Below are 18,630 nucleotides of genomic sequence, written 5' to 3'. Positions count from 1 at the left end.
CAGGTGCTGGAATTAAAGCCGTGCACCACCGCTGCCCGGCTTTACGATTTTCTAAGTGTAACCACTTCCATCCATCCATTCATGTACTTTTTTGAGATTAGATCGGGTAGATCAGGCTGGCCTTGAGTTTGTGAGTCAGCTGCCTCAGCCTTCTGTTTACTGGGATTACAGGGGCATGACCCACACCTGGTTAATAACATTACCTCCCGGATTGCACATAGCAGGTAATATTAGCTGTGACTAATTTTAAACAGAGAAACTATTTTTGGTATTACAATTAAATAGATGTGCCATGCAGTGGTGGCACACACCTTTAATCCAAGCACTTGGGAGTTGGAGGCAGGCGAATTTCTGAGTTTGAGGCCAGCCTGCTCTACAGAGTTAAGTTCCGGGACAGCCAGTGCTACACAGAGAAACCTTGTCTCGGAAAAACAAAAAACAAAAAACAAAAACCCCAAACAAACAAAAAACCAAAAAACCACAATGACAAAAAAACCCAAAACAATTAAATAGATGTGAGAAATGACCTAGTCATATGTGATAAAGGGCCTGGACTAAGGTCAACAAAGGTCAGAGGCATTCTTCTCATACCTCAGGCCTAGAGCTTACTTATAGAGACCTTTTATGAGTGTGTGTGTGTGTGTGTGTGGGGGGGGAATTGAATTATAAGAATTTTCTTTTTGTTTTTCTTTTATTGCAAATAGTTTTTTTAAAATACAATATATTTTGATTATAGTTTCTCTTCTCCCAACTTTTAAGCCCTCTCAGATTCTCTTCATAGCTCCTCCCATACAAATCTGCACCCTTCCTCTATCCTTAGAAAACAAACTAGAATCAAAAGAGGAAGACTAAGATAAAAGGAAAACAAACTGGAGTAGGACAAAGCAAACAAAAAGTTTAGCCAAAGGACAAGCACAAGAAACACATACAGATGCAGAAAATGCACGTACCCGCATCCACAGAAAGTAGAAAATCATAATGAATACCCATAGGGCCTGCCTGAAAGTGCAAGAGGAAAAGCTCTCATCATCAAGCATTACTAGCAACCTTGAAAAGTGTTATTTTGTGTTGGCCATCTACTGCTGGGCATGAGGCCTGCCTTTTTGTTTGTCCAGTGAAGCGGACTTTTCATTTTCAAATGGTTATCAGTTGGGGATAGCTTCTGTGTTAAGGACTGGGTCTTGTGTCTACTTGCTTTCTGAGAACCCCATCTGGTGCAAACCTATCCAAGCCCTGTGCTCTGGAATCTCAGGAGATTAGGGTAGGTGAGGGTTGCCTCACAGGGAGTGCTCTGAGACCCTGTCAGGTGGGGCCACTTTGGATCCTAAGTGGAAAGTGTTTCTAGATATTGGGAGTCAATACAAAGCAATGGGGATGGGCTCACAAGGGATGATGCTGAGTGGGTCCACAAGAGGCAGGAAAGCTGGGTGAGCTGTGCCGGGCTGCACGGTCCCTGGGAATGGGGGAAGAGAGGAAGGAGAGACCACGGCAGATCGTTTGCTACAAAGCTGGGGACAAGATGGGACTGGGATTTGAAACTGAAAGACAGCTTGGAGAGTGAAGAGCACCTACCTGATTCCCTGACTGTCTTGTCCAGTGGACTTCCAGGAAGTGCCTCCTGCTGTTGTCAAGCTAAAAAACAAAGGGATGCGCTGAGGGAGGGGCTCCTGGGAATGGAGGCAGATAGGAAAGAGGCCACAGCAGATGGTCTGCAAAGCTGGGGATAAGATTAGGGGATTGGAATTGGAGAATTGAAAGGCAAGGGAAGATTGCTTACTTGATTTCTTGGCCTGTGTTGGCAGCAGGTTATGAGGAATGCCTATAGACTTTACTATAGTGTGATATATTCATAATAGAGAAAATTCAGTCTGTTAAATAAAATGATCTCTGTGTGTCTCATTGGTTTTTAGATAAAGGTATTTTGTTTTGGAGACTATGGTCTTTTGTAGCCCTGGCTACACATAAACCTCGAAGTCATATAACTCTGTCTGTCTATGCCTTCCAAATGCTGGGATTAAAGGCCTGTGCCACCATGGCGGGCTGGATAGGGTTTGCTGTAGCCATTACTCATTACTCACCCTACATGTAGTCAAGGAAGGCACTGAACTTTTGAGCCTCCTGTCTTTACCTCTCAAGTAATGGGCTTACAGACATACACTATTACTCTTCAGTTTTATGAGGTGCTAGGACTCAAACCCTATGCATAATTTATGCTAGGCAGGCATCTGTCTTTCTGTCTGTCTACCTACCTACGGTTTTTCAAGACTTAGTTTCTCCGTAGCCCTGGCTGTCCTAGAAGAACTAGCTCTGACCTCAAACTCATGGAAACCTGCTTGTCTTTGCCTTCTGAGTGCTGGGATTCAAGGTGTGTGCCACTACCACCTGGCATTTGTCATTTGTCACATTTTCTAGTGGTCAGGTTCCTAGATACTTCTGAGAATTAAATGAATTGGCGTTGTGTATAGAGTTTGCTTTAAGCTTCTTTAACTACTAGTGTTGAGAAGTACCTTTTTCAAGCTACAGTTTATTTATGTCAGAATTGATTTTTGGTTAGTAGAGTTCACTTAAATATATTATGCTCACATTTACTGTGCTCTAATTCTACATGGTTAGAGTCATTCGTGTATAGGAATATTTATGTAGTAAATGGAAGATTTTAATCAGAGCATATGCCACTTTTATACTTGTTAAACTTGCATATATAATCAACTCTGAATGTTTATCACTTCTGTGAGCTTACCACTACTTATTGAGTGTCAGTCAAATTGATGCCAATAATTGATACTAGTTAAAACGAAATTTATTACAATTTTTATTACAATTTCTTTTTCTCTGTGTAGCCCTGGCTGTCCTGGAACTCACTCTGTAGACCAGGCTGGCCTCAAACTCAGAAATCGACCTGCTCCTGCCTCCCAAGAGCTAGGATTAAAGGCGTGTGCCACCACTATTTTTTTACGATTTTCAAAGTGTAACTTTACATTTGGCATGGGCATATTCTCTACTTTTCCAAATTCTCTTTTTCTCCTATTTAAAGCAGAGAAAAATAATGGACACATTGAGCTTGAAAATAAAAAGTTGGAAAAAGAGAGTAAAAATGAACAAGAGAGAGAGAAATCGGAAAATATGGCTAAAGAAAATATTCTCATCGACTCTGCTTCCCAGATAACGGTGAAAGGACTCAGTAATTTGGGGAATACTTGTTTCTTCAACGCAGTTATGCAGGTGACAAAGTTATCTTCTCCCCTCAAGCTCTGAAACTTAGTGTTGAGTTGTATCCTCCCAGTGTGAATTCTGTGTATTCAGTGTAACAAGTGTTTAGGCATGCAGTAAAACACTGGCAAGCACTGGTAGTAACAGTTTCAAACTGCCAAGGCCCCTGCTTTCATGTGCATGAGTTTATATCAGGCAAACACAGGCTAGCCTGGTACAGAAAGAAATGGGTAGTGGAGTGGGAGCGAGGGGTGATGAGAACTGTTGCTGGGATGTGGGAGCAAGCATTATTCCTCTCTAGTCAGAGCAGGAGAGCCAGCTCTGCCCTGACGTGGGCTCAGTGCCGTGGGCTCAGTCCTGAGTCCATGGCTGTGGAGCATGTGGAGAAGAGCATGTGGAGGGTTCTCTCTCCTTGGCAGACATGAAGACTGCAGTGTTGCTTGGAGTTTTCTGTTTTGGCAGACTTAATGTTTGAATGGCTCCACGATATCATTGCACCTTTGTCTCCATCCTGCTTTGTAGAACTTGTCACAAACGCCAGTGCTGAGAGAACTACTAAAAGAAGTGAAGATGTCTGGAACGATTGTAAAAATAGAGCCACCTGATCTGGCACTAACAGTATGTATTTGATACAACTTAACATTTTTTGTTTTTGAGAAAGGGTCTCATGATATACCTCTGTCCTTGTCTTAGTCAGGGTCTCTATTCCTGCACAAACATCATGAGCAAGAATCAAGTTGGGGAGGAAAGGGTTTATTCAGCTTACACTTCTGCATTGCTATTGATCACTAAAGGAAGTCAGGACTGGAACTCAAGCAGGTCAGGAAGCAGGAGCTGATGCAGAGGCCATGGAGGGATGTTCCTTACTGGCTTGTTTCCCCTGGCTTGCTCAGCCTGCTCTCTTATAGAACCCAAGACTACCAGCCCAGGGATGGCACCACACACAAGGGGCCCTCCCCTCTTGATCACTAATTGAGAAAATGCCCCACAGCTGGATCTGATCTCATGGAGGCACTTCCCCAACTGAAACTCCTTTCTCTGTGATAACTCCAGTTTGTGTCAAGTTGACCCACAAAACTATCCAGTACAGTTCTGTATAATTTGCTGTGTAGACCAAGCTGGCCTTGAATTTAGAGACCCACTGCTGTGCCTTAGGAGTGCTGGGATTAAAGGCACGCATCAGTACACCCATCTCCTTCTGTGTAAGGTAGGTGCTTGTAGAGCCTGGCTGACCTAACAGTTCCTTTGCTCCTAAGTTTGGCCTCGCATCTTGGCAGGCCTTCTGTCTAGGCTTTACAGGTTCTGAAATTAGAGGTGTCCCTCACCATACTGAGCCAGATTTTTTTTTTTTTTTTTTGGTTTTGTGTTTTTATTGGGGTTTATCATAAGCAGGAGCTGCCCCCACAAGGATGCCCCTCCCACCAAGTAGGTCCGTTTGTTCTAATCCTCCTGCGCTTTCTGGGCCTTTTTCTTTTTCTTTGTGCTGCTCTTTGTGCAAGGCTCCTCCTTGGAAAATTTCCTTTTCTTCTTAGGGGTCGCCGGGCTTGCTGCTTCTTCTGGTTCACTGGCCACTTCCTCCTTAGGTGAGGATTTCTTTCTCTTAGGAGCACTTACACTACTAGTGGCCATCTCTTCAAGATCACTGGCCACAGATTTTTAAAATAATTGACCCAGAAAGATTTCTCTGTAGGTAAAGTCCTGTGCTGCCAAGCCTGGTGATCTAAGTTCAGTCCATGTGAATCCCATTGTGGAGGGTGAGAATTGATTTCCCAGATTTTTTTCCTGACTTCCACACTTGTCACAGGACAGCATGTGTACGTACTTCAGTACACAGAACAAATGCATGTCAAACATACGTATCTTCTTTATAAATATACACAGTCCAAATAAATTGTTTTGAGGAATTGAAACTCGTCTCTACCATCTTGTTTGGTTTTATTTCAGTTTAAGTTAAATAATTTAGAAAGACTTTGGGACTAATAGCTGTTACAAGAACAAGAACTTATGCTTATTAAACGTATACCATGTTTTGTTTTCTGTTTTCTCGTGTGTTTGTCTTCTGCATTGGGAATGGTGGTAACTGTGAAGGCTGAGGCCTGCACTGTTGTTTTTTTGTTTGTTTGTTTTTTGAGACAGGGATTCTCTGTGTAGCCCTGGCTGTCCTGGAACTCACTCTGTAGACTAGGCTGGCCTCGAACTCAGAGATCCGTCTGCCTCTTGCACTGTTGTTTTTAAGCATCTTTCAGTGTGACTTAAGGCTTTGTAGCCAAATAAATTTTACCTTATCTATTGTTATTATATATATTTTGCTCTTGCTTTCTCAATTCTTAGGTAATAAGTTCCTAGCAATTTAAAACTAAAATAAACTTCAATTTCCCTTTTAAAATTTTTATTAAAATTTGTGTGTAAGGTATGTGTGTGCGCCTGTGATATGGTGTGAATATGGAAGTTAGAAGAAAACTCTGTGGCGTGGATTCTTGCCTTCTACTTTTACAGAGTTCTGGGGATTGAACTGAGGTGTCGGCAAGTACTTTAACCACTGAGCTCTTAGCTGGCCCAGAGCGGAAGGTTTGAACAGAGTTTCTGTATCGTTGGACGTCTACACTGCTCAGCTCCATCGGTGCCATTGACTTGTTACATATCACTTAAATAAATGATTCCAGTGTGCGACTAGGGTTATTTTTATTCCTAATTTTCAGGAACCTTTAGAAGTGAACCTCGAGCCTCCAGGTCCTCTTACTTTAGCCATGAGCCAGTTTCTCAGTGAGATGCAAGAGGTCAAAACGCGAGTGGTGACGCCTAAAGAGCTCTTTTCTCAGGTCTGTAAAAAGTGAGTATCCACTCGTTGGTGCTTTTAGTGCGTCGGTGAGATAGATGCTGAGAAAGGTTATGACCGATAGCGTCAGCCGACTGTATCAACATTTCATGCTGATTTAAAAGCAGCATGCTTCATGTGATAATTAAATCTACCTAGGCTGTTCTTACAGCAGACACAGATTTGAGAAAACTCTATGACACTGTTACTTTAAGACTTTAAAAGTAGCTTTGTAGTATAGTAGACTCATCCTGCTTTTCTGTGTCTTTTCTTTAGAGCAACACGTTTTAAAGGGTACCAGCAACAAGACAGCCAGGAGCTGCTGCGCTACCTGCTGGACGGGATGAGAGCAGAAGAACACCAAGTTAGCATGCTCTGAGAACCTTGTTTGTAATCTCCTGGCTCACTTGCCGGTTCAGTCCTAGAGGCCACTGTGCTTTTAAACACTTACCTATACCAGGGTTCCCATGCTTCATTGGGATAAATGACAAGCATTAGAATGATTCTCTTAAACGGAGATTCTTTTGTTTACTGCAGCGATACCATCTTTAAGGACTCTGTTACACTAGACCATGAGGAGATGCAGAACACTGGAACATTTCTCCCAGATGTCTAGTCCTTGTTGCAGCATACTCTTTCTGAGTATGGTTAATACAAGTGCTGAGTCTGGGAAGAATGTTCACTTCAGTAAGAGTCAGGACACGCTTTTTTCAATTAAACACTTTTGTTAATTACCAGGATATATGATGCATTTTGGAGGTATGAGTTTAATTGCACTAGTAATAGTAATAATAACTCATTTAATTCTGCATTTAAACCAAGCAGTTCTGTGTTTCATATGAACTACTTTTTGTAGTTCTTGCAGCCATCTATGAGCAGACTGTTCTATTACTCTGTAGGCTGGTGGAGAGATGTCCCATACTTAGTTCAGGACACTCCGTAATGACACAGCAGTATAGTAAGTGTTGGAGCTGGTTCTTCTAGCTCCATCATAGCACGAAGTATCTCAGTGTTTTCCTGCAGTGGTGTGTTTTAAAAAGTGATGTTGAGTAGGCCTAAGGTCTTGAGATGCTAAGACCATCCCTGTGTCAAGAGATTTGCTTTTTAGTCTTTGGAGGTGTAGGGTTTTTTCAGCTCCTTGAATGAATCTTGAAAATGTGATTATCTCAGTAGATTTGTGGAGCTACATCTTACTCCTTTCTTTAATTTATTACATTTTTCTAAGGAAAATAACTTTAAAATTTAATAGTATATATATATTCATTTTATTATTTTAGAGAGTGAGTAAAGGAATTCTTAAAGCATTTGGTAATTCTACTGAAAAATTGGATGAAGAAGTAAAAAATAAAGTTAAAGGTAATGTCTGATTTTTTGAATTAAAACGCTATAGTTGAATTCTTCTGTACCTTACAACAAGATTATTGGCGCATATAGTTCAAACCCAGAATTATTTTAAATACAATTTACCCATGTCATTGAGTTTCAAAAATTAATTAGTCCTCCAGTGGTAAATATTTAGAAAAGCTTAATTTGTGATAGATTCTTTTCATGTATTAATATGTTAAGATCTATAAAGATAGACTTAAGATAGCATCACAATTGTATTTTTCTGAAACTAATTCTAATTAACAAGCAGTACGTGAATGACACTAGTTTGCCCCACCCATAGCTGGTTATTACTCATAAAGCTGTCTTAGCACTGGTGTGCCATGCAAGGATTGAGGACACTCTAGCTCAGGCTGGTCCAGAACTCACAGATCTTTCTGCCTCGACGTCTTGAGTGCTGGAAGTAGAGGTGCAAGCCACTGCACTTTGTCCATGGACTTTAATATGGTGATGGGGTTTTCCTGCATGCTTTCCTATAAAGACACAACTACCTCCATGTTACCTGCTGAGCATGTGACACATGACGGATGAAACACAAGAACTACATTTGATTTTTATTTAATTTTTGTAAAATGGAAGTGGCCACAGTGACCAAGGGTTACAGAATTAAAGTTTAGGTTCCAGTTACCTCATTAACTATGCCTCCTCAGCTTGCTATAGAGTCTGCCTAGTAACAAAATAGCGCCTCCTGGCACCGTGGTGGGGAAGTATTGTTCTGCATGTGGGCAAGTACCACTTGAATAATGTTTATACATTTCATGTATTTTGAAAATTAAGTGATTACATATTAAAATACTCTCTGACTTTAAACATGTCAAAAGTATTAATAGGACTGTAGAAAATCAAAGGGAACATTTTGTCTGATAGTCCCCAGGGGTTTTATATTGTTCTGTTTCTAAGTATAAAAAAGTTCATTTTTAGAGCTCATAGACCAAGTTATGTCTACTCTTTCTTTAGATGGCATCTCCTATCAGTACTGGCTATATCCTGATGTTAGCTCTGGAACAAGGCGTGGTCACACTGACTAGCAGAGTCTGACCTCGTTGTTCTTGACTTGATAGTAAAAGTTCACTGACTGGAAGTTTGTTTCTTATTAATAGACAAGAACACACACACATGCACACACACACATGCACACACATATTATTTATAAAAAGGTAATTGTGTTAATTGTGTTCTCAGTGGTAGAATATATGCTATTAGCTCCCATAGCTTACAAATGTTACACTGATAATTATGAATAGAGGGAAAATGTTTAGGGACAAGAAATTAAAAATGAAAATTTAGATAAGTTATTTAAACATTTTCTAATTAACTTTAAGAAGTAATTGTAATTTTTTTTGTTGTCATAGATTATGAAAAGAAAAAGGCAATCCCAAGTTTTGTGGACCGCATCTTTGGTGGCGAGCTGACTAGTACGATCATGTGTGATGAGTGCAGGACTGTAAGTGGGTGTCGTGGGGTGGGCTTAGCCACTGACGACGGGTGAACCCGAGTGTGTTCTAAGTATAAAAACGTTCATTTTCAGAGCTCACAGACCAAGTTCTTCCTTTAGACAGCAATCTCTATTTAATCTGTATCTAATTAAAGCAGGTATTAAGGCCAGGCCACTGCTGGGGTTTATTAGTTTACTACTAGAGTGGTATTGTTGCTTTGTTTTGAGATGAAGTCTTGCTATGTAGCCCAGGCTGGCTGGTTACTCATAACAGTAATTCAGCCTCAGCTTGTGAGTGCTGCTGGCATTATAAGTAGGTACCCCCATTCCCAGCTCTCACAAGATACTCTTTTGATGTGTATGGTTACTCACTGTAAATATATTACCCCTAAAATCTTTTTTGTTTTGTTTTAGTTTTTTTTGTTTTTTTTTGTTTTTTTTTTTGGATTTTGTTTTTCTCCAGACAGGGTTTCTCTGTATAGCCCTGGAACTCACTCTGTAGACCAGACTGGCCTTGAGCTCAGAAATGTGCCTGCCTCTTCCTCCCAGAGTGCTGGGATTACAGGCGTACACCACCACTGCCCAGCTACCCCTAAAATGTTTAATAAATTGCAATAATTTCTTCCCCCAACTCAAGGCCTTTAATATCCTATAATTTTTATTTCAAATATCCTTTTTTTAAAAGATATTTTTATTTATCTCATTTATATGAATACACTGAAACTGTCTTCAGGCACAACAGAAGAGCGTCAGATCCCATTACAGATGGTCATGAGCCACCATGTGGATGCTGGGAATTGAACTAGGACCTGTGGAAGAGCAGTCAGTGCTTTTAACCACTGAGTCGTCTCTCCAGCCCCCTTCAAAGTTTCTTAGTCCTTTGCTTATTAAATACTACCTTCTACCCTTCATCCTTGGGTGGAGAGAGAGGAATCCTAATAGGTAATGCCTGATGTGAATGTCTCCTTTCTCTGCTGGATGGGAATAATCTAATAGTAAGAGTTAACATAATTCTTTTCCTTTTCCTTTGCCTCTGGTTGGTTAAGGTCTCCTTGGTGCATGAATCTTTCCTTGATTTGTCTCTTCCAGTTTTAGATGATCAGGTAAGTCTTTATCAAACAAGCTTTATTTCCTTTTGTGTTTGTCTTTGGGTTTTTTGAGACAGGGTTTCTCTGTATAGTCCTGGCTGTCCTGGAACTCACTCTCTAGACCAGGCTGGCCTCGAACTCAGAAATCGAACTGCCTCTGCCTCCGAAGTGCTAGGATTAAAGGCGTGCGCCACCACCACCCGGCGTGTTTGTCTTTGTAGGATTTTATGAGGAACATCTTTTAAGGATCGATGTATTTCCAGCCAGCCCATTGAGAAATTTCCCAGTTGTCTATTAGAGATGGGATCAATTTTAGGATTTGAAAAAAAGGGCTATATTCTTATTTAAAAGCTGTGTCTAGAATTCTTTGTAGGTACTATTTTGATAGTATTACGTATAGGGGGGTATTTTTTCCTGTTAAAATAACTTTTCTGTATTTAAAGCTGACTGCAAGTCTCTTGTAGTCTTTAGTGCTTAAAGATTAAACAGAAATGACTATCTCAGTTTAATATGGTTTTATCCATATTAATTGGGTTCCTTTTAAGTTGCTATAAAATACAAGTTTCTGGGTGTGGTTTCCTATGACTTACTCTGGGGAGGCAGAAATTAGCAAATCTCTGACTTTAAAGTTGAATTGGTTTATATAGGAAGTTGCAGGCCAACAAGGTGACAACAGTGAGCACTCAACTTCTAACAAGTGAATGAATATTGAATAAGTCATTATTCAAGTTTGTATGAATTAGGAACCCTTTGCCCCATTGCTTAGAGTATTTAAAGTCTTACCAAACTAACTTTACTTTCCCTAAAACTATCATTTGCATTCAGAAAAAGACAAAAGAAAAGAAAAATAAAGAGAAATTTGGTGGTGTGATATAGAAACCACTTAAACAAGTGCATTTATAATAGGACATACATACAGCATGCTATGGCATGTAGCCAGTAAAATTCTTTTCTAATATACTTACATGTAACACTGACTTTTTGAGATAATGTATAAGTATGTGTATTGTGTGGGGTATGTGCAGCTGATTGAAGCTGCCTTTGAACTCATGGAGGAACTAGACATGGGTGGTTGTGAGTTACTTGACAAGGTGCTCCTTTTAACTGCTGAGCCAACTCTTCACCCCTCACCCCATGGCCTTATTGCTGTTATCTTCCACAGCCTGTGATGATTGTTGTTATTTGAGACAGAGTGTCTTTATGCAACAGTCTTGGTGTCCCAGACTTGTGCTGTAGACAGGCTGGTCTCAAATTCAGAGATCTGCCTGTCTCTGCCTCTAGAGTACTGAGATTAAAGGCCTGTGTCACCATGCCCAACCTTTATATAACTTTTTATATATTGTGGGGATTAAAATAAGGGCGTGGACAACATTAGGCAACATGAATTGTTCTTGTTCAAGTAGTAGTAATAATATTTTGCTTTTCTTTATATTTTAAGAGTGGTAAGAAAAGTATAAATGATATAAATGTGAGAAAGACAATGGAGGAGGAAGATAAAGACAGTGAGGAGGAAGAGGAGAAAGATGACAGATACATGAAAACAAGGGATGATCTTCCCTCGGGAACAAGCAAGCACATGCAGAAAAAAGCAAAGAAGCAAGCCAAAAAGCAAGCCAAGGTGGGAAACCGCGGCCTCGAGGGGTGTTATGCGCTTCCTATTATTTCTTCTTTCTAATTGAAAAATCAGTTAGCATGCTGAGTGGTGAGGTTTAACGCTATATTTTTTGTTTTGTTTGAAGCTTTATTTTTATGTGAATGGGTGTTTTGTTTACACTGTTGTGTCAGGAAGCGTTCATGATCCTCAAAAGACCACCAAGGAGCCCCGAAGAGCACTAGGGTCTCTGCTACAAGCTCAGGCTTGGGCTGTCCTCCAACCCAACCCTGACACAGTGGGGCAGGAAGGGAAGGCGGAGTAGCCTCAAACCCTCAGCAGGACAAGGATTTATAGGAAAGGGAAGTGAGGGGCAGTCTATCCTGGCAAGTATCTGGGTGTCTATTGTAAGGCAACAGATGGGTCAAGACTGTATACAATCACAAACTGTCTGAAAGCACGTCTGAAACAATCAGACTGATCTTTGAAGTAGCTAGGGAGTAACTCTGGCCAAGGACAAGTCATGGTCTCCTTCCTCGTATGTGGGTGTAGCTTGGGTTCTGCTGCAGGTCAAGTTCTCAGGCTTGTTTTCTTTAAGATGGAGGCTGGTCCCAAGATGGAGTAGGTTTTGTCTTGGCAGTATGTCTGTAATGTTACCACACTTATGACTGGTGCCACCACAAGCCAGAAGAGATCCCCCCTGCAGTTGGGGTGCCTGATGGTTGATAGCTGCTCAGAATATGCTAGAAATTGAACCTAAGTCTTCAGAGGAGCAGCCGTACTCTTGACTGAGCTGTTTCCCTAGGTCCTAGATATAATTTGTTCTTATTTGCTCCTGTCTATGCAGGCAGAAATGTGAATTCAGCCAGTTTTGGTTTTTTTTTTGTTTTTGTTTTTAAACTGTTCTTGTTCATGTGGCTTCTTGGTTAGAATTTAGTCATTTTTCCCTTCCAAAATTCTCATCTATCCTGTGGCCAAGGCAGTCTTGGAGTGTGTTCTTTGTTGTTGTTTTAGTGAGACCCCTGTTAATAATTTGTAATTGAACAGTTTGTAGATACATCTTTCTGCAGTTGCCTTAGTTTCTGTTTTTTAAGATTTATTTATTTATGATATGTAAGTACACCATTGCTCTCTTCAGACACACCAAAAGAGGGCATCAGACCCCATCACAGATGGTTGTGAGCCACCACGTGGTTGCTGGGAATTGAACTCAGGACCTCTGGAAGAGCAGTCAGTGCTGTTAACCTCTGAGCCATCTCTCCAGCCCGTTGCCTTAGTTTCTAATTACTGTGACAGTATACCATGAACAAGGCAAGGTAAAAATGTTTCATTTGGCTTACCCTTTTAGAGGTAACCCAAATGCCCAGATGGCAAACAAAGAACAACGCAGAACTCACCTCTTCATTTTGTTTTGCTTTTCAAGACAGTGTTTCTCTGTTCAGCCCTAGCTGTCCTGGAACCCACTCTGTAGACCAGGCTGTCCTTGAACTCACAGAGATCTGCCTGCTTCTGTTTCCTGAGAACTAGGATTAAAAGGTGCACCACAACTGCCAACCCCAGAGCTACAACCATGCAGCAGAGAAAGCCCTGGTAATGGCATAGGCTGTGAAACCCTCAGTGTTTGCCCCAGGACTGTAGCTCCTCTGAGGCCACACCTCACGTGTGCCCGTGGGGCTATGTTCATTCAGCCACCACTTTGTCTAATATTGGCTATTCAGTTCTAAGGTCTAGAGCTCTGAGAAGCCCGCTTAGGAATAGATACCAACATACTGCCGTATCCACAGTAGTCCAGCATTAGGATGAATAGCGATTATTCTTGATTCCACTTAAAGAACTGTCATAATTTATTTGAACCGTGATAGTAAAGGAATTCTTAAAATCAGAATTTGAGAGTGAACACTACTTATGAAACGATTCTTTGAGAAATGACAAAATCTGATGTGGTATGTACACCCTTTCTCTGTCTCTGCTCTCTCTCTTTATATATACTTTTTACTTAGAACCAACGAAGGCAACAGAAAATTCAAGAACGATTTCTTCACTTCAGTGAGCTCTGCACCACTGACTACGCTGAGGAGAATGAAGGAGAAGCTGAGGCAGCACTTCCCGTGGAGGCGGAGGCGGAGGCGGAGGCGGAGGCGGATCCTGAGCCCAGCCGTGCTGCTCAGGAGGAGGGGACAGACACAGAGATTTATGATAATCAGAATGGCCAAGAGAACATGATGGAAAGTACAACTGATGTGCAGACATGCCCAGACGACCTAGAAATGAAAAGTGTCAACACAGAGAGTGATCTGGGGATTGCGACATCTGCTACTGAATGTCCTAGAAATATAAATGGTGCCTACCTGGAAGAAAGGACCAGTGGAGAACTAGACATTACCAATGGTTTAAAAAACCTTAATTTGAATGCTGCTGTTCATCCTGATGAAATAAATATAGAGATTCTGAATGACAGTCATTCTTCTGCATCAAAGGTGTATGAGATCGTGAATGAGGATCCAGAAACTGCTTTCTGTACCCTTGCAAACCGGGAAGCTTTTAGTACTGATGAGTGTTCAATCCAGCATTGTTTATATCAGTTCACCCGTAATGAGAAACTTCAAGATGCGAATAAACTGCTTTGTGAAGTGTGCACAAGACGGCAGTGTAACGGACCAAAGGCAAATATAAAAGGTATTTGGTTATTTTTCTTGTTGTAAAAATTGATATTAAAATGTGTATTTTGTGAATTTATCATCACATCTGGGTTTAGAGAATCACTAGTGCTTTTGCTTGTAATTGTGTTAGTAGAAGAAAAAAACTGCATTAGCATGGCTAGTACACTGGTACCCTAAGAACAAAACGTGGTCTCTGTCTCTGGGTAAATTTCCCTCTGGAATGCTGGCATAGCATCCTGGCATAACTGATCTGCATCCTCACAGTGTCAGCATTTGTGACAGCCCTCATCTCCCTAACACAGGCAGGCAGTCTTGACGCCTCCTGTGCACTTACGTGCCACACCAGAGCAAAAGGCTTTCTACTGTCTCCCTGAAATGTGGAATGGCATACTGAGAGTATAATATAAGACGAGTCCCCTGCCTTGCCCGTGTTCTTTACATTTGACTAAATGGGGTTGAAAGGGAGTGGGGTGTCACAGACTGTTGAAGATTTTCATTGGAGTTGAAATATTCTAAAGTCATTCCTTTAACGTAAAATAATACAAAATAACATAAAGAATGTTGCTTTTAGGGATTTCATTTTAGAGCAGACAATGGCAGGCAAGCCAAGAAAACTGTGTTTCTTCTTGTTTTGGTCATTTTTTTTAATTGAATAATTCATTTACATTTCAAATGTTATAACCCTTCCTGGTTCCCCCCTCCCCAAAAAACCCAACCCATCCTTCCACCACCTGCATCCGAGAATATGCTCCTCCACCCAACCCACTCCCACGACCCCAACTGGATTTCCCCACACTGGGGCCTCTAACAGAGCCTTCAGAGGACCAAGGACCTCTCTTCCTCCTAATGCCCAACAAGGCATTCCTCTGCCACTCTTTTGGCTGGAACCATGTGTACCCATTGGTTAAAGGCTTAGACTCTGGGAGGCCTGGAGTGTCTGGTTGGCCTACATCGTCGTTCCTCCCATGGGGCTGCAAACACTCCCCGCCTCCGGCCAGCTCCTCCAATCCACCCTCCAACTTCTCCATGGTCATTTTCTTATGAAGTGAGATATACCAAGTACCTCCAGACATCTTGCTGATGTAACAGTTCTCATAAAATGTTTTGGTGTCTGGAATTGAACCTAGGACCTTGTGCATTTTGGAAGTGAGTTGTACTTTAAGCCTTTTTAAAAAATGCTGTCCTCAAACTTGCCATTCTTCTGCCTCTACCTCTCAAGTACTGGGATTACAGGCATGTGTGACCATGCCCCTCACCTCCTCAAGAACATTTCTTATAGATTTTTATAAATGATTTGATGACATGGAACACTTAACTTGCAACCCTAATTAAATGTGTTGCTTACATTCTTCATGTATTGTTGGTATCCTTCAATTTATACTGAGACATTGTTCTTGATTTTTTGCCTCGTGGTTAATAAAAATACAAGTGTTATCACATTCTCTGCTGAAGTTTGTTAATCCCAGTGTAAGAGATTTAGCTACTTTTCTAACAGCCTGCATGTTTTGTAGGGGAAAGGAAACGTGTTTACACCAATGCCAAGAAGCAGATGCTGGTTTCCCTTGCTCCTCCTGTGCTCACTCTACATTTAAAGAGATTTCAGCAGGTAACCTCATAACCCCACGTTGGTTACCTATGTAGCACCCACTTTATTCTCTTCGGAATTTGTTTCTGCTTTTTCTTAATTCTAATTTCAAAAGAGTGGGGGAAATTTAGAAGAGAAATATGTAAGTTTGTCCAAGTGGAGAAATTTACAGTCCTGGTTTCTAGAATTTATGATTTGTAGGATCTTACTCAAAGTTTAACTTCAGATTAGAAAAATACGAGTTTACTTCTAAAATGTTTATGTAGTATATCATTTTTTAATGACTTAACAAAAAGATATATATTAGATTTTCAGTTTTGTGACTGGATCATCTTTTCTGGAAGATTTGATTTATTTCTACAACTTTAAAATTCTCCAGGATTTTATAGGAATTGGTCAATTGACCAATTGGTTGGATCTTGCTGGCAGTTGTGTAAGCATGGTTAGAAAATGTGATTCAAGGAAAATATTCTGCTATTGCTGAATTTTAGGAACTCAAAATCTCTAACCTAATCTGGTATTTTGAGGTGACCAAGGTAGAATCAGGGAAATCTCACCAGAGCACTTTTTGGTAGTGTGTAGTACTTAAAGAAAAATCTAAACTAACCAGAAACAAGATGAGAAAAGAAGTCTCTGTAGAAAGGTGACTGGGGATGGATGTGCTGGGAATTCTTTGGGCATTAGAAGGGACAATCTGTATAGTTTTTTCAGGAAAAGAACTCAATCTGAAATCCTTTTTCTTTTTTTAGGCTGGTTTTAACCTACGCAAAGTTAACAAACACATAAAGTTTCCAGAAATCTTAGATTTGGCTCCTTTTTGTACCCTTAAATGTAAGGTGGGTAAAAGTGTTTTTTTTGTTTGTTTGGTTTTGTTTTTTTTTTAAAGGAAATTGTTTAAGAGAAATCATAACGTATCAAATACTCTTCCAGTATTTTACATTAAATATGAAATTGGTATAATTTTTGAAGAAGGGCTGGGATGCAGGTCAGTAATAAAAGTGATTGGCTAGAATTATTTTATAGAGGAGGACTTTTGATTATTACACCTTTTGTCTTAGTTAGGGTGAACAGACACCAGGACCAAGGCAGCAATAATAAGGACAACATTTAATTGGAGCCGGCTTACAGGCTCAGAGGTTTGGTCCATTTTCACCATGGTAGCATCCAGGCAGGCGTGGTGCAGGAGGAGCTGAGAGGTCTACATCTTCATTTAAAGGCTGCTAGTGGAAGACAGCTTCCAGGCAGCTAGGATGAGGATCTTAAAGCCCACACCTACAGTGACACACCTACTCCAGCAAGGCCACACCCTCTTAATAGTGCCACTTCCTAGGCTGAGTAGATATAAACCATCACACTATTATAATCTCAAGATCTGTGATAAATTATTTTGAAGATTGGGTTATTTCAGATTTTCTTAGTGACTTTCCAATTGATATAAGACACCATGACCAAGTCAAAATATTAAAAAAAAGTGTTTATTTGTTTCAGGTTAGAGTTTCTGACCATCATGGTTAGGGATGTAGCAGGCAGGCGTGGCTGAGAACTCACAGCTTGAGACAACTGTGAGGAAGGCAGAAGTAACTGGGAATGAAGTGGACTTTTGAAACCTCAAAGCCAATCCCAGTAACACACTTTCAAGAAGGCCACACATTCTAATCCTTCCCAAAGTTCACCTACTGGGAACCAAATATTTGAACACATGCGCTTACAAGGGACATTCCCATTCAAACCACCATACAGACTTATTTTGACTTCTTATATGGCAGACCTTGTCTTGATAATTGAGGACACACACACACACACAAAGCAAGAGCAGATATATTACTAGTTAGTCTCAGTTTAACATAAGTTAATGTTGGTAAGATACATGGAACAGAGTCTGTAAAGTCCAGCACGTTGGTGTTTTAGAAGACCATATAAAGTGGAGTATGCCTAAGCTAGTACTCAAAGGGAAAACTATGAATCCAGTTTTAAGAACAATAGCAGGTACTAGAACATAATGGTATGAAATAGGGTAGTATTTGCCAAAGAGACTAGCAATAGTTTTATAACTCACAGAACAAAACATAGGGATTTCAAGTCAAAGAAGAATGAGAAGTTTCATGCTAAGAAACTTGACCTTATTGGGTATGAATTTGAGCCATGCAGTGGTGGTGGTGCATGTCTTTAATCCCAGCACTTAGGAGTCAGAGGCAGGTAGATTTGTTTGAAGCCAGCCTGGTCTACATAGTGAGTTCAGGACAGCCAGGGTTATACAGACAAACCCTGTCTCAAAAAACCACCAATAAACAAACAAACAAATAAATAAATATTGTAAGACTCAGAAGAAGGTAAAGCAGTTTGACCAAGTCCCCCCCGAGTGCTATCTACATCATTTGCTTTAGTGTGGAAGCTGGATCTGAGGAGACTGGGAAGACAACAGTTAGGAGGCAATCAATCAATTGCATAAAGCCTAGGTAGGCAGGAGAGGAAATGAAGAAATGTTTTCTTGAAGTTAAACTAGAGACTTGTTTGGTGCTGGAAAGGGAGGCAGAGTCCTTTAAGTGGATGTTGAGCGGGGCAGTTGATTTCGGGGTCCAGGCTTGAGTGACTGGACGGATAGACGCCTGGAGTGCCATAAAGATAGGGCCAGGCATGGTGCCTTTAATCTTAGCACTCTGCAGGGATTGAGACTGGCCTGGTCTAGTGTGAGTTCCAGGACACCCAGGGTTACACAAACTGTCTCAAAAAACCAAAATGATAGGGAATACAGGAAACAGGCTGGAAGGACTGGGTCAGCTTAGATATATTGAATTCAGGTATCTTATATATAAGCCTCACACCCAAGAGGTTAAAGCTGAAGATAGTTGAAATTAAAGAG

At 40.8% G+C, this 18,630-nt stretch overlaps 1 protein-coding gene across 4 annotated transcripts in view; it reads left to right on the top strand.

Annotated features, from left to right (window-relative positions):
* Usp16 (ubiquitin specific peptidase 16) overlaps positions 1–18,630 on the top strand; it is a 30,850-nt gene that overhangs the window by 10,982 nt on the left and 1,238 nt on the right. For 2 of the 4 annotated variants that reach the window (XM_052159064.1, XM_052159065.1), the window contains exons 6-16: positions 3,038–3,222; positions 3,733–3,828; positions 5,910–6,040; positions 6,302–6,389; positions 7,303–7,381; positions 8,764–8,855; positions 9,893–9,949; positions 11,373–11,552; positions 13,526–14,201; positions 15,697–15,791; positions 16,520–16,606. In XM_052159064.1, the coding sequence (XP_052015024.1) occupies positions 3,038–3,222; positions 3,733–3,828; positions 5,910–6,040; positions 6,302–6,389; positions 7,303–7,381; positions 8,764–8,855; positions 9,893–9,949; positions 11,373–11,552; positions 13,526–14,201; positions 15,697–15,791; positions 16,520–16,606 (1,766 nt within the window). Of the gene's footprint in view, positions 1–3,034; positions 3,223–3,732; positions 3,829–5,909; positions 6,041–6,301; positions 6,390–7,302; positions 7,382–8,763; positions 8,856–9,892; positions 9,950–11,372; positions 11,553–13,525; positions 14,202–15,696; positions 15,792–16,519; positions 16,607–18,630 lie in introns of all 4 variants that reach the window. The other 2 variants (XM_052159063.1, XM_052159062.1) reach the window with 1 other exon arrangement.

The sequence above is a fragment of the Apodemus sylvaticus genome, chromosome 15 (genome assembly GCF_947179515.1).
Source record: "Apodemus sylvaticus chromosome 15, mApoSyl1.1, whole genome shotgun sequence".
Taxonomy (NCBI): Eukaryota; Metazoa; Chordata; class Mammalia; order Rodentia; family Muridae; genus Apodemus; species Apodemus sylvaticus.
Note: the sequence above shows the minus strand (reverse complement) of the source record. Positions and strands in the feature narration are given on the sequence as shown.